Below are 16,554 nucleotides of genomic sequence, written 5' to 3'. Positions count from 1 at the left end.
GGGCACTTTATTCAATATGCCAGTTTGAATGTAATCAGAATTACTCTTTTCATGATACAAGTTTCAAATCATTCAATTTATATATGTTTGCAGAAAAAAATATGTGGAGTGTGCCTTTTAACAGTGTTAACATGTAACTCATGTAACTGAGTGGCAGTGACAATGAGCCAGCATGTCCAATAGCAGTGCCCCAGAATCACATGAATGGCATGCAGTAAGTTTCGCTGTTCTCAGTTACACTTGTGCACCTCCACTATTCTGCCTGTACCAAACCAGCCGTGAAGAGGTTGATATCCCTTGCTGGTAAGTACTGAATATTGTACAAAGAAATGGTTAACATATCAACAGAATAGATACAACAATAAGCAAAGACATACATGACCTGTAAACAGCTTTTGATACTTTTCAGTTACAAAGACTACTTTCTCTGTTTCCTGATTGCCAAAGGCCTTGTAGAACAGTCAACGATAAAACTCGTACTCACAAATTAGAATTAATGTCTCACATTTAGCAACTGGTGAAAAACTTTAAATTGAAACTGGATACTTACTTTAGAATAAAGTCCTGTCTTACCTTTGAATAAAGAAAATGATTTTTTGTTTCCACTTGCTTAATTGTGGTAATGTGATTAATATGCTTACACATGTATGCTGGATTCTGTCTATCATGAAGCACTGAGATTTATTACAAATTTTAAAGCTCTTACTCACTACGGTATATTGTATGATCAGGTTGGGTGTTCTGCTTTGTTACGTTTGAGACATAACTACTATTATATTCTCATTTTTAAGGCTATACTTGGTTTATGTCCATCTTACTGACTTACATGTGTCAGATACAATGCCATCAGCATGTTAATACTCTAAAATCAGATATGACCCTGATTTTAGATTAAAACAATAAAATCAGGGTCATACTGTGTCATGTGCCAAGGAGTAAAAATGGGTTTTAAAAGTGGACACTGAAGGGGCCTCTCTAATGTGATGGGGCAGATTGTTCCAGAGATTAGGAGCAGCAATAGATAAGGTCCTGCCTTGAGTTCCTCTCTCAGCTCTTAATAATTGTCCAGCTTCTCGTGTTCCTTCTTCTTTATGTTGCTATCACCTTTGCTTGTCCACCACTACTATCACCAGTTAGTTATCTGTATCTGGAAGTCCATGGGATCTTAGTTTTGTTAGCTCCACCACCCTAGCGGGTTTATCTGATTTTGACCTCAGCTTTCCAGGTTATACCCAGCACAGATGTTCCTGTAAATTTTGAAAGCCACTTGGTTATGGTGTTCCATGTATGCCCTGGCCTGCTGTTATGTGCTGGATTGTCTCAGGAGCTTCTTTGCACAGCCTACACCTGGGGTCTTGCCTGGTGTGATAGACCCCAGCCTCTACTGATCTTGTGGTTAGAGCTTGTTCCTGTCCTACCATGATCAGTACCTCTGTAACTTTGTGCAGCCATTGGTAGGATTTCTCAATATCTTCCACTGGTGCGTTGAAGGTGTTGAGTGCAAGAGCAACGGACCTGCAAGATAGGATATTGGCTAAGCTGGAAAACGCTTAAAAATAATTTTTAAAATGTTACCTCATGTTTTCAAACCTTGAAGTTGCCATTCATGGTTGTATCACTTTAAGTCTTGTTCACATCAAAGAATCAATAAGCAAAAAACAAGAGCTTCCAATACCTCTGTTTTTCTTTAAAAAAAAACAACAACAAAAAACAACAACAACCAAAAAACTGAAAAATTGCAAAAGGACTCACAATTTCAAGTTCAGACTTGATTGAATTTCAAGCTGACTATTTGTCTCTGCTATTTATAGAAGAACAAAACCAAGAATTCTTGGGTTGTTATCGCCCACAAAAGATGTAACATTAGCCTGACATGCAAAAGTTCAACAAGGCCAAACGCACAGTGCTGCTGTAGCTCAATTTGCTGTAACTCAATGCTTTTCCACTTTAAGATTCAAAGAGCAGTTCCTGGAATTACATCATCAGTGGGTTCAAACAGGGTTACTTATTCTCAAAGCTGACACAGTGAGTCTCACAGTTTGTTCTCTGCTTCCAGTTTTACCAGAGCAACGACCTGCTAAAGTTTCTATTGTTTCTTTTGTAGTGAGATATTACAACAGTGTATACAAACACCGGTGGTGTTTCTGTGTGAGATTGACAGTTTAGGCTTCATCTAAGTCTGTTATAATAACCACATGAGAGACTTCCTCTTGATACTTCAAAAGCCTTTGTGTATCACAGAGGAGGAAAGTCTTCCCATTCCAAAATAAATAAGTTTCTACTGTGAAGATAAAGGACCCATTAGGTAAGGCAGAGCTTGTTGGTTATTAATATTGCAGCTCCCCACTCTGATCTTGCTTTGAAAACAGAAATGAAAAGGCGTGATGGAGAATTGGATCGAAATTACATGAGAAAAAAAATTATCCATTGAGAACTATTCCATTTCTGGCTTCAGACAAACAAACAGTGAGACAGGAAAGTGTTACCTCACTGTAAGTGCATTGTTAACAGTGTGGCCTGGTTCAACTTTCAAAACACTCCCACCTCTGGTCATCTCATCATCACCTGATAGTGGCCCACCTCCTTTCCTCTCCTGATAGCTTTTAACCTCTTAACAACCATTGGATCGTGGGAATAACGTGTTGGGTTAGGTGTAAGGTTTGAATTAGATCAGGGCTGGGCAATTCATTTTCCTAAGTGGCCACAAGCTGAACTCAGTTTTGCTCAATATTAATTTTATCTGTTTATACACAGCAAAATCTCCATTGTTAAATTAACACTGGAGAGTGTCTATATGGGTCCACACCTCTGAGTGTTAAATACAACACTGTTGAGTGTTAAATTAACACTTTTGACAGTGTTATATGTTTAAAAGTAACCTAGTCAGTTTTGAAGATTAACAATGGCTAACACTGAGCAGTGCTGATTTTCTAACACTGGAAAATAACTCAAAATGTTAGAAATATTCCAGTGTTAGCAAACCAGCACTGCTCAGTGTTAGCCATTGTTAATCTTCAAAACTGGTTACTAGGTTACTTTTAAACATATAACACTGTCAAAAGTGTTAATTTAACACTCAACAGTGTTGTATTTAACACTCAGAGGTGTGGACCCATATAGACACTCTCCAGTGTTAATTTAACACTGGAGATTTTGCTGTGTACGCTTATTGGTGCAGCCCTCCTCAATAGTCCTAGTTCCTCATGTGACCCCTTTGGGAAAATGAATTGCCCTCCCCAAGTTAGATTAATGCATGGCCACCATTTTTATAGCATTTTCAAAATCTGAAAAAAAACCCAAATGTAAATAAATAAATAAATGAAAAATAATGTACAGTCTAAATAAACACATGCAAGTTCATACCCCTGTCTTACAGAGGTATTGGCAATCTGGTGCATATTGATCCTGAGGAATTAAGTCATAATTGGTGATATCCCCAATCTAAACCCTAAGCCTAAACACACAAACAAAAAAACTTAAACACAAACAAAAAAACTTAAACACAGCATCACAGCATTCTGATAGCACAGTTCAACACTGATGATAATTTAGACATCAAAGTTAAAACTCACAGTCTAAAACCTCAAATTCTTCTGCTTATGAGGAATTCAGCCCCACCTCAATGGGGAAATAAGCCCGAGTTTCATTTGGGCATAATAAGGTTTTACGCTCTGGCTTCCCTCCAAAACCTTATACTTGTTCTTTTCATGGGCGATCAGCTGAACAGGCAACAGCTCGCAGCAGTGTGGTTGGTACCATTCATTTTGCGTTGATTTGCTTGCCAGGAAGCTTTCATGTTCTGCATTAAGGCATGTTGTCAAAGGAGCTTGCAAAGAAAAGCGTCTGGACTTCTTTAAGTTACTTGAAGACGTTTCACCTCTCATCAGAGAAGCTTCTTCAGTTCTAAGGTTAAATGGTGGAGAGTCCCATAGGGAGTGGGAGTTTCCTCCCACAGCGGGACAAAGGGCCCCCTGATGATCCTCTAATCGCCTGAGCCAAGGTGTGAAACTGGGTGTGGGTCCCAATCAGCCAGAGTTTCAGGTGTGTTCATTGTGAAACCCCACCTTATCATGCGAATTCCTGAGGTCAGATGGCACCGATGCATCTTAAGGATAAAGGACACTCTTTCGAGGATGCCAATGTTCACATTTTGGACAGAGAGAACAGATGGTTTGAAAGAGGAGTGAAAGAAGCCATCTATGTCCACTGTGAGCGACCATCTTTGAACAGAGGCGGGGGTTTACGACACCAACTCTCTGCCATCTATAATCCAGTTTTGAGATCCCTTCCCAGATGCCTTAACGCCCACTCACATCCTGGGCCATCTGACCTCAGGAATTCGCATGATAAGGTGGGGCCAGGTTTCACAATGAACACACCTGAAACTCTGGCTGATTGGGACCCACACCCAGTTTCACACCTTGGCTCAGGCGATTAGAGGATCATCAGGGGGTCCTTTTGTCCCTCTGTGGGGGGTTACTCCCACTAGGTTTATATCTGGGACTCTCCACCATTTGACCTTAGAACTGAAGAAGCTTCTCGGATGAGAGGTGAAACGTCTTCAAGTAACTTAAAGAAGTCCAGACACTTTTCTTTGCAAGCTCCTTTGACTACGATGACCTGGATGACTGAGAACCTTCACAGACATTAAGGCATGTTAATGCAGAGTAATGAGCTGAAGTGGACAGGTTTTAGGCATTTGAGTTTTAGTGATAAAAAAAAAAGTGGTCATTTGTTAAATCAAAAATGAAACAGTATTTTACTTTCTACACATAAATACAGTATTTATACAGTATTTATGGATTTTATGTACATGTTCTAAACCATAGGGCTGCCTATATATGCCTTGGTGCATGTATACTTGTTTTTGTCTGAAATTCGACAGTGCTCTCCTAAAGAGGATACATTTTTCTTATTTTCTGTCTTTTATAAACAATATCAGACAATAGATCTCAGTTGTTGAATTCAGGTATTGTCAGTCCAGCTACCACAGGTGTTATAAAAAATAAATCAACAATGTCTGCCTTTACAAACATTTGTTAGAGAAGGGACATTTTAAAAGGCTCACTGAATTTGAGCAGGCTATTATAACCTGTGGTATCAGAAATGAAAATACCAGATCTCAAAGATATTGGCTGTAGCTCAAGGGGTAGAGCAGGTCATCTACTGATCGGAAGGTTAGTGGTTTAATCCCTGGCTCCCCCAGTCTGCATGACAAGTATCCTTGGGCAAGATACTAAGCCCGAGTTGCTCTCTGATCCATCCATCAGAGAATGAATGTGTGTGAATGTTAGCTAGGAATCACTGAAAAGCATGGATGAAAATGCTTGTGTGCGCTTTCTTTGTATAAAGTACTTTGAGTGTTCTGGGAAAGTAGAAAAGTGCTATATAAGAATCATATATAAAAGAATACCATTTTACCAAAGGTTAAGATGTGCTATATGGTATGCATATGAGGCCCCATACTCTTTTTAGCCGTTTGCCCAGGCCAAGCGACCTGTTTCCTACATCAGTATGTTCAGTCTCATAATCCTCGATGTGCACCAAGCCGTTTGTTATTCAGTGCTTTTGCCCTACTTAAGTTAACTATTTTATTTATAACATCAACAACGTGGTTAATTTTTAGCTCCGGTCATTTTAACCCATTTCAGTCCAAGCCTTTTCAAGCATGCACTAAGAATCAGAATCAGAAAGGGTTTTATTGCCAAATGTTGAGCAGGTTTACAACATTAGGAAATTGCTGCGGTGCTTCAGTGCAAACATGCTGTCATAAATTGCGCTTAAATAGACATGAAAAAATAAAAGTAAGAATAAGAATTAAAAGTGCTACGTAGAAAGATATATGCATGAGATATACATGAGATATATACATGAGAATAAGAATTAAAAGTGCTACGTAGAAAGATATATACATGAGTGCAGGTGGTGATCAGTGCCAAAACATGGAATGATGCAGTGAACACAGCGTAGGGTCATGTGTTAGTGGTGGGAACAGTTATACGGTTATTGTTCATGTGTCCAACAGCAGAGGGGAAGAAACTGTTCTTATGGCGAGAGGTTCTGGTGCGAATGGACCGGAGCCTCCTGCCTGAGGGGAGCAGGTCAAACAGACTGTGTCCAGGGTGAGAAGGGTCAGCTGAGATCCGAGCTGCACGCCCCAGTGTCCTGGAGGTGTACAGGTCCTGCAGAGATGGGAGTCTGCAGCCAATCACCTTCTCAGCAGAGCGCACAACACGCTGCAGTCTCTGTTTGTCCCTGATAGTGGCTCCAGCGTACCACACGGTGATGGAGGAGGTGAGGATGGACTCGATGATTGCAGTGTAGAATTGCATCATCGTCCGTGTTGGCAGGTTGAATTTCTTCAGCTGCCTCAGGAAGTACATCCTCTGCTGGGCTTTCTTGATGACGGAGGTGATGGTGGGCTCCCACTTCAGGTCCTGGGTGATGGTGGTACCCAGGAAGCGGAATGAGTCCACAGAGGTGATGGGGGTGTCAGTCAGGATGATGGGGGGGAGTGGGGCTGTGTGCTTCCTGAAGTCCACAATAATCTCCACTGTCTTCTGGGCATTCAGCACCAGGTTGTTGTGGCTGCACCAGGACACCAGACGTTCAACCTCCCTCCTGTAGGCAGACTCATCCCCGTCCGAGATGAGTCCAATAACGGTGGTGTCATCTGCAAACTTGATTAGCTTGACAGACTGGTGGGTGGAGGTGCAGCAGTTGGTGTACAGGGAGAAGAGCAGAGGAGAAAGAACACAGCCCTGAGGGGAGCCGGTGCTGATGGTCCGGGAGTCCGAGACATTCTTTCCCAGCCTCACATGCTGCTTCCTGTCCGTCAGGAAGTCAGTGATCCACCGGCAGATGGGATCAGGCACATTCATCTGGGAAAGCTTGCCTCGGAGATGGTCTGGAAGGATGGTGTTGAAGGCAGAGCTGAAGTCCACAAACAGGATCCTGGCGTAGGTTCCTGGGGAGTCCAGATGCTGCAGGATGAAGTGTAGGGCCATGTTGATGGCGTCGTCTACAGACCTGTTGGCTCTATATGCAAACTGCAGGGGGTCCAGGAGGGGGGCCGTGAGGGTCTTGAGATGGGAGAGAACTAGGCGCTCAAATGACTTCATGACCACAGATGTCAGAGCCACGGGTCTGTAGTCATTTAGTCCTTCATTTCCATTTTTCCATTTTTCTTTATACATTGTTATTTTATTATACTTTTTAATCATTCATGTGCACATTACAATTCTTCACTTTATATTTTTAAAATGTCCATAAAAACACTTTGTCCATCTCGTTTTCACATTTTCTTATTTTGCATTATTACACACCTTCTTTTTCCGTTTTTATTCTTTCATCATTCAGACTCTTAAACTTCTTCCTCCACATCTTTCTTCATTAATATTAATTTTGTATTGCTAAATCCTCTTTTTTTTTTTCTTATATGGTTTTATAACATTATGTTTATTCTCTATATGTAGATGATTAGTTCTAAATTTTTCCTTATTTTTCCTTATGAATACTTACCTTATCTCGTCAAAACTTACATTATGAATCTTATTTTTCAATACAAGTTTCATATGTTTTATCTTGTATTTTTTATATCCTAAAAAAAAAAAAACCCCCTTCCACCAAGTCCTTAATCATTCTTCTTATATCATTTCTCTCATATTCATCATTATTCTTATTTATTCACTTTCCACTTTTTAATTTAACCTTTACTTTTCCTCTCTTTAGTTATTCCCTTTCTCCTTCTTCTTAACTCTTTCTCTTTCATCCACATTTTTTTTATTTTATATTAAACCATTTCATTTTATTAACTCACCCTTGCTTATCACAATTCTTCCTCACAAATATATATATTACATTCTTAAACTCTTCCCAATTCTTTAATATTCACCTTCATTGTCCCATCTTATACTCCAAACACCTCTAATCTCCTCCACATCCTCTTACTCCCACATTTTTTTTCCTCACTACATTTTTAAGTAGCTTCATCCTTCTTTCTTTAACTCTTTTATTTTCTATCATTACTTTTTCATTAAATTCCTTATTAATCTCTTGTTCACACTATATCCCCTCTTATCTTGCTTAACATTCTAATTCCTCTCCCTCTCTATCTTCATTTAATTATACTTTCTTATATTTCTGACTCATTCATATTTCTTTTATATCCCCTAATACAATATATATTCCTATTCCGCTTCCATTATTATTTCTCTCCTATCCACTTCTCCTCTCACCCTTCTCATACACTCCATATTAATAATCAAACTCCCTCAAATAAAAACTCTTTTCATAATAAAATTATTCATATTATTAATATCATGCTATAATCACTTTTACATTTCACATCCACCTATAATTTAAATCCATACACCTCCACCTTTCTTTTACCATAAATCCTCTTCCTCTTTCATCATTATTAAATCCCTCCAATCTTATTCTCTCATTCTTTTATTTTCTCATCTTATCACTATACTCCTTAAAACATATACACATTATATCAAATTCTCTTTTCATTTCTTCTCATCAGGGCCAGTTCGTCTATCTTATTCCCGAGTGAGCGTACGTTGGAAAGGAAGATCCCAGGAAGAGCAGTTCGCAGTCCACGTCTCCTCAGACGCACGAGTGCGCCGGCTCGCTTCCCTCTCTTTCGGCGTCTCACTTTCCTGATCAGAGTCTGCAGTAAATCTGCCGCAAATGCGACAAATATTGGAAATAGATCCACAGGTGTTGCATGGACATACTACTCCTTGACATAGTGCTGTTCATTCAGCATTCAGACTGATCAAAAGTCCTTTTTGCATTTGAAATTTTGCTAACAAAGTTTCAGATATCCATTCCTACTCTGCATTAGTCAAGTTTTTTGATTTCTCAGTGTGTTTGATCTTGTAATAGCAATTCAAATTGCAATCCTTAAACACATCAACCTGTTTCTCCGCAAACTAAGTGCATAGCTTTACCTCTGACTTCAGTAAATAAATACATAGAAGTCCACGTTTTGTTAAAAGCTGTACGTTTTGCATTAGACTTTTTTATTTTTTAATATGAACTAACATTTTCCAGGGCTAGCAAATCTCTCATAAACATTGGCTCCAGTACATTTTAAGTCATCAAAGTGATTTAATTTGCAAGTTAAAAAAAATAGCAGTTGGTTTACAAATATAATCAACTAAGTTGTATTGTGATAAAATTAAAAAACAAAACAAAACTGTAAACTATTCTGTGATGGGGAGTTTATCAGAATGTTTCGTGGCTGAAATAAGACAAATTGCCTGGTAGCAGCTGAGGCAGCACAGCACCTCTGCCTCAGATTCAGATAAGGTATTCGTTTTTAAGCTCCAATAGGTCTTAAAAACCTTGGGTCTCTCCACCATTCAGTCTTAGAACTGAAGAAGCTCGGATGAAAGGTGAACTGTCTTCAAGAAGCATAAACAAGTCCAGTCACTTTTCTTTGGAAGCTCCTTAGATTACCATGACCTGGATGACTGAGAACCTACATAGACATAAAGTGAATAATAGCTTTGTGCACTTGTTAAAATAAAGAAAAACTATATAAAAAACACAAAAACTTGTTAACCAACATTCAAATATTATTTATAGCCACATTTGAAATGACTGTTTCTATATTTCTCCTTGCTCACAATTTTGCTGCTCATTGGTGAGCAGTAATTCAAAGGTGGACTATGTGGGCTGGTGACACTTCCCTCCTTTCCTCCCTGCAGGCTGCCTGCAGGACTCCAATCATGTGGGGCGGGGGTTGTTGTGTAGGAATTTGCTGATGTAGTCCTTCAGTTATAAGAGGCTTTGAGAAATGGGCTTAGGACCTAGCATGGATATACCTCTCTGTAACTGTTCATCTTTATTTGCCGCTCTTATTCCATCTCTTTCAACTGTTTTCATTTTCCCAGATTAACAACTGTTAGCAGTCCTGTTGGCTGTTATATGAAGGAATAGAGGTAGGAGGGTAAACTGATTCTATTTATAATTTATTTTATATTTTAACTGCTTTGTGTGTGATACGTTGTAAATATTTTAAAGATTAAAAGGTGATTAAAAGGTGTTGGCAATAGAAATGTTTTGGGGTTTTTTTTAAAAGATTTTTAGCGAGTATTTTAGAGATTTTTACAGTATTGGCATAGAGGGAAGTGCTCTCTTTTACATTTTTAGCACAGTCACATAACTGTATGTAGAAGTTTATGAACAAGGTGTTTTTGAACATTGCAACACAATTCTTCATTCTTGGTTGAGATCAGGGAAACACACGTTTTCCTTTTCCATAGCGCTGGTACAGTGGTAAGTACAGTCACTACATAACGAGGAGGCTTTTGGTTTTACCAGTCATCATCTGAGGAGTTGGCAAGGATATTGAGTGTGTTTTTATTGCTCAATCAAATTTAGATTTAAAGAGTTCTCTTTCTATAAATCTTTTCACAACTTGAACAAAATGCCTTTTCATCTTTCACTTGTTAAGGCTGACGATACATAAAAGTGACACAATAATGACAACTTAGAAAGGTGGAGTAAACTTGTTGATGTGCTACTAAACCAACATTCAGAGGTTAGCATCATCAGATCATGCTCAGAAGCTATTCCTGCATTCAGTTAAACTCACTGTTCAGATGTTTCTAAGCTGCCACTCCAAAACGTACGATGGGTAAATCTTGGAGTCCAAGCTTTGAGTGGGAAAACTAACGAGAACTTTGCTTGTACTGCATGTATTTAATATGTTGACCAAACTGTTTTCTTATTTCTCAGTAAATCTCTTCTGTTTTGTTTATGCATCCAATTAAGCTCTATCACTGTCACTGTCAAATATGACCCCCTGAAGGTCAGTAAGGCTGCTTGTTTTGTGTTGTGACAAGTGGACATTGAGTTTCTAGTGTTCCACATTGTACTTCACAATGAAAGAAAGTAATCTAAATAAATACATTACATCAGTGAAAATGAGCTTTCAGATTGCAATAATAGATCAAATACACACTTGTGTTGTTGTGTTGTTGTTATGCAACAAATAGACCTGCACAGTATTTTCATGATGGTGATTATGAAAGCTCTATTTGTGATTACTAGAGCAAAGTAACAATGCTTATGGTTCATTAGCAGTGTGCACTTTGAGGTTTTATGAGTTCCCTGTATGTGTAAGACTCTGAGATTGGGTGCAATGCTTGATAATAATGCTTCAATCGACTCACAGTTAGAGGAGTCTTTGTACCAGCATAATGTTAAAAGGCAAAACTGTTCTTTAAACAATGCGGTGGTAATGCCAGGAATTATTTAATGCCCATGTAGAGATATGTATGTATGTGTTTTTATACATTTGGTAAAATATGAAGCATCAGTCTAGGTCACAGTGTCTGAGGCCTGTACATAAATTCTAATGATGACTTCTTTATGCATTAAATCTTTACAAAAGTTGGTTGTTTCTTTATTTAATCTATCTAATTTTTCTTTTCTCTCCTCAGGATGCTATTACTCATCACAGTAACAAAGCCATCTTTACACCATATGCAACCTTGTGCAAATAAAAAGGAGCACACGAAGAGCCGTGGACACATGAGGTGCAAACTACAAAGCAAGAATAGATAATTTCCAAGAAGAACCTGGCCTTACCACAATATCTTCTTGACCCTTTATTACTTCAAATTTCCTTTTTTTTTGTTGTTGAGGTAATTGATTTATTGCCTCAGTTCATAGAATCCACTTCACAGGATCCTCACAGTGCCCCTCAGAGGGGCGATGCCCGTCTTGCTAAATGCCGACGCCTCTTTTAGCTCCAAACAGGAGCTCCTGGACCTGCAGGATTGTCCTCTCAGCAGAGGCCCCTCTTTGGACACCCCTAGTCCTGTGGATTCCCAGACAGGCAGCCCCATAGGCTCTGGTCTCAGAAACCCTGACAGTCCCATTACTAATGAGCCACTCATTTTCACCGGGGCATCGGCACTCCCTGGGCCAATATATGGGGGGGAAACAAGACCTAATGCAGAGATTGGGCTAAAGTTAATCTCTACTAACACAGATCAGTTGTGTGGCTGGGGAGCTCTGACCCCCAAAAGCATCCAAGTTTTCAACACTCCTCGGTGGGTGTTGTTCTTCCTTTGTGTGGCCTCTTTCCTCCAGGGGATGATAATCAATGGCTTCATTAACACAGTGATCACCTCAATCGAGCGACGCTTTGATCTGCGCAGCTACCAGGCTGGCCTCATCGCCAGTTCCTATGACATTGCTGCATGCGTCTGCCTGGCCTTTGTCAGTTACTTCGGTGGTACAGGTCACAAGCCCCGTTGGCTGGGATGGGGAGTACTTATCATGGCACTGGGTTCTCTGATGTTTGCCTTGCCTCACTTTACTACACCTCCCTACCAGGTCAGTTTACCCGAGCAAACAGGAATGTGCTCTACTAACCGTACCAGCCCGTGTCAGAACAAAGAGGCAGGAGGACTGTCCAGCTATCGCTTTGTGTTCATGCTTGGCCAGTTTTTGCATGGTATGGGCGCTACGCCTCTCTACACATTAGGGGTCACATACCTGGATGAGAATGTCAACTCCAACTATGCACCAGTTTATATAGGTGAGTCCTACTTGTAACAGTCACCAGAAATGGCAGCAAGCAGACTGTTCTTCTTTATCTGTTTTTTTTGCAGTTGATTATTTACTATAACCTTATTCATTTATTTATGATTGATGATAATTTATGCCAAAAAATGTAAAAAAAAACCATACTGTTGTCATCTCTCTCATTTCATGCCAAGCATTTGACATTATAGTCCCTGAAAAAATAGTAAAGATGCAGCATTCCTGGGATTACCCCAGAAAGTCATTCATCAGTTAAATAATAGCTTCAACTGTTAGGTAGTGGGGATAACTATTAATTACAATAGTAAAGTAGTAGTAGCAGTAGTAGCTTACCAGAAACTAAAATGTACCATACCTACATTTTATATTTCAGTGGCCAGCTTATTCATTTAGACAGGTGCTTATTCCTATCTGTGGAGGGGGGGGAACATGCGAGTTCATGCCAAGATGAGTGCCAAGACGTTTTTCTAGAGAGACTTGGTCATTTTAGAAATATGGGACTGAAATTGTGATAATAAATTGATTATTTAATAGATATATTAAACCATCAAAATTTGAGAATTAATAAAAATTCAAACCACTACTCTCTCTGAAAAATTATTTGAATAATTTATTAGCTTATTAACTGATTGGTTGTTGTTTAGTTTTTTTCATAAATGAATCAACTGATTAAACATCAAATCACAATGATATATGTTCCATCAGTTGTGCAGCTCTATGTTGATCTTCCATCATCTTTGTTAAACTGATGACTCTTTGTTAAATTCCCGCATTTTTTAAATGATACAAGGTTTAAGGCCATAGTTGTGCTGATTCATGTGCTGCTTGGCTCATTTTGTCAGCTGGACAGTGATAACTCTCTCTGAAGATTAATTATTTTGACAGAGCTTTGATTAAATAGAATAGTGAGAATGCATATGCAAACAGCAGGCACTGAACACAATCCCAGCTGTGTCTTTTAGCAATAATTCTTTTGCAGGTGCAGGCTCAAATATATCTGTTGTTTAGCTCAATGTAAATGTAGACTTTTGTTTGAGCATCACATGCTAATGCAGGTGCATGAACAGATATATACTCTCACGGTTACAGCACGACTTCTTTCACCAGCTGTCTACCTTCTTTTATCAGTCTCTGTCCCTCTTCCACAGAATAATTTTATTACCAGCAACCATCCAGTATAATCTCTATTAAGAAGGAACTGGATATAGATAAAAGGGCTTGTTTGGTAAACGCAGCTAATGTGCCTCAAATGTACATATTGAGCACTGTCATTGTCTGATGCCATCTACTGCAAGTCTTGTAAATTTGACCCTCTAGGCTCCTGTCATGACCCCTTTTCAGCATTTAGCTATCATTCTCTTTCAAATAACAGCAGAGCACATTGCTTTTATGAAAACACACAAACACAACAGGAAATTTTCTAGATGCAGAGCCCATATAAAGAACAATGGCCCTTTTAACCTGTAGGACAGGAAGAGTAAGTAGGAAACAGGAGGTAGACGCTGGAGTCATTGTACTGACACACCCTTGCTCTGTGTCTATGGTCTTCCCCCCCTCCCCTTAGGGATCTTCTACACAGCAGCCATTGTGGGTCCAGCAGCCGGTTACCTGCTGGGTGGTTACTTCCTCAACATGTACACTGAGATCCATCTAACGTGAGTCTGCTTTGGTTGGTACCATGGACAAGGATAACTGACTCAAAAAGAAATGAGATCAGTATAATAGAATAGAACTGAGTCGGGGCACTGCTATGGCTTACCTCACATAGGTAAGGCCTGCAAGGGCCTGGGTTCTAGTCTACAGGGCAAGACTAGGGAGAGTGCCCCTTATCCTCTCACCTAGTTACCTTACTGTCATTTCCAATATATAAATAAAGGCTAAAATGGCCAAAATAATGATTTAGAAAACCACTGACTAGAATGCAATGTACTAAAACCAATTACAGATTACTAAACTGGGAATAAACAAAAGCTGACATGCAGAATGTGGAATAGAGTCAAATATTGTGATATGAAATAGACAATGGGAGAATGTAGAATAAAAATATACACAATAGAACAATACTGTCTCATTACAAGATGCTTTAGAGATCTGCCTCTTTAAAGGTCAAGTGGTTCATTCCTGCCTGTGCATATCTCTCATACAACTCCTCCAGCTAATGCACAAGTGCGCACTGCAGCAGTTGCACACCTTTATTGCAGATCCTCTACAGAGAAAATAAGAAACGTTTTACAGTTTGATAAGAGAGGCATCTCAGTTTCAACCATATATATTTAATTAGTGTTATATACTGGGAATGTTATATTTTAGCTGTTTGTATATATTAGAGCTATTTTGTTATATTTTGTAACTTTGTAATATATTGTATTATTTAATTTAGTTTAGTCAGGTACTATTCTTACTGTCTTGGAGCAACTGTGAGCACATAATTTATCGGGTATCAATACAATATTCTGATTCTGATTCTATAAATGTGTTTAATCATATGTGCGTGATGTTCCAGGCCTGAGATGACGCCAGAGAACCCTCACTGGGTTGGGGCTTGGTGGATTGGCTTTTTAGCAGGAGGAGCAGCCGCTCTGCTGGTGGCATTTCCCATCCTGGGCTACCCACGGCAACTACCAGGTGCCAGCAATGGCCATGGCCAGTCTTCTTTATAACAGAGAGGGCATTAAAAAAACACTGACTAATACATTAGGTGGTACTCTGGTATGTAAAATACCATATATTTTCGAAACAGCCTCACTCTTACTTTTCTGTGTCTTCCTGCAGGCTCTCAGGAGTATGTGACCATGCGTGTGTCTGAGGCCCACCAACTTAAGGATGGAAGCCACACCACTGCCTCAGACCCTCAGTTTGGCAAATCAGTTAAAGACATGCCAAGGTAGAGAGCTTCAAGAAATAAATGCTTTCACGACCTCGTCTAGTTTCTATTCTAAATTGCATTTTATTACTTTGTACAGTTTGCTTCATTGTTTTGTTTTTTATCTTTTATGTTGAGCACATTGAGTTTATGTGTAATGAAAAATGCTGTATGAATAATTTCCATTGCCATTTCCATTGCCATTTTTCATGCTGATGAATCTGCTGCATGCATATTACTGGATCTCACTGCTGCATTTGATGCATTTAACCACAAGATCTCACTTGCCTCATCATCCGGAGTAATGTATTGGTATTTTTAGTACTACCCTGAGCTGTACGTTTCCATCACCATTGGTAACTATTCTTCCAACACTGCTTCACTGACCTGTGACATGCTTTACCTCTGGGTCCACTTCTGTATTACAGCTTCCCACTTTTACACTGATGATGCCCAAATATACACCACTTAAATAAATAACTGTTCACTATTACAAACCTCTACCAAGGCTAAAACCTCTGTCCTCACAGTGCTGTGATTAAGCAGCAGGATCCCGAAGGATATCTGTATCTTGATTAGTTTGTTTCACTTAGGAATGTACTGATCAGCACTAAGATTAATAATTTCTAAGCAACCCCTGGTACAGAAAAAAGAATATTGCAAATGCATCCATAACCTCTAGCTTAATCATCCTGATAAACAAACAAATCCCATTTGGGAATAGTGGTTCTAAATGGCTAAAAACTAATAACTAGACTGTTAAAAGGATTAATGTAAAATCTGTTTTGTTGCTGCAAAGAGCCTCCACTTTTTTCCAATGCAAACTATTGTTTGCATCTCCTTGTTTCTTTACATGAAAAGTGGCTAGTTGGCTTAACAAAAGAACCATGCGTTAGATAAATCAGAAACATATTGTTTTCTTTAGAGAATACAGATTAATTCGTTTTAGTTTTTAGTTTGTTACATGTAGCAATTATTACTTTTAATAAAGCCTGCAGTGCTTTCAACCTAAGCCCCATGTTGCTGTTCTGGGAGACAGACATCTCGAACCACATGTGGGCTCTCTTACCATTGGTACTGGTTTTACTGCTGTTTCTCATTGGCATTATGTAGCTCAG

General features: G+C 39.2%; 1 protein-coding gene across 4 annotated transcripts in view; it reads left to right on the top strand.

The window, feature by feature from the left end:
• The window catches only part of slco4a1 (solute carrier organic anion transporter family, member 4A1), a 36,533-nt gene that overhangs the window by 6,720 nt on the left and 13,259 nt on the right, over window positions 1-16,554 (top strand). Inside the window, exons 2-6 of one of the 4 annotated variants that reach the window (XM_042216682.1) lie at window positions 9,909-9,956; window positions 11,463-12,568; window positions 14,138-14,228; window positions 15,077-15,198; window positions 15,346-15,457. In XM_042216682.1, the coding sequence (XP_042072616.1) occupies window positions 11,737-12,568; window positions 14,138-14,228; window positions 15,077-15,198; window positions 15,346-15,457 (1,157 nt within the window). In that variant the 5' untranslated portion in view covers window positions 9,909-9,956; window positions 11,463-11,736. Of the gene's footprint in view, window positions 1-41; window positions 304-8,527; window positions 9,957-11,462; window positions 12,569-14,137; window positions 14,229-15,076; window positions 15,199-15,345; window positions 15,458-16,554 lie in introns of those variants that run through there. The other 3 variants (XM_042216683.1, XM_005952381.3, XM_042216681.1) reach the window with 3 other exon arrangements.

Source organism: Haplochromis burtoni, unplaced genomic scaffold, assembly GCF_018398535.1.
Source record: "Haplochromis burtoni strain Fernald_Lab_line unplaced genomic scaffold, NCSU_Asbu1 Contig_1193, whole genome shotgun sequence".
Taxonomy (NCBI): domain Eukaryota; kingdom Metazoa; phylum Chordata; class Actinopteri; order Cichliformes; family Cichlidae; genus Haplochromis; species Haplochromis burtoni.
Note: the sequence above shows the minus strand (reverse complement) of the source record. Positions and strands in the feature narration are given on the sequence as shown.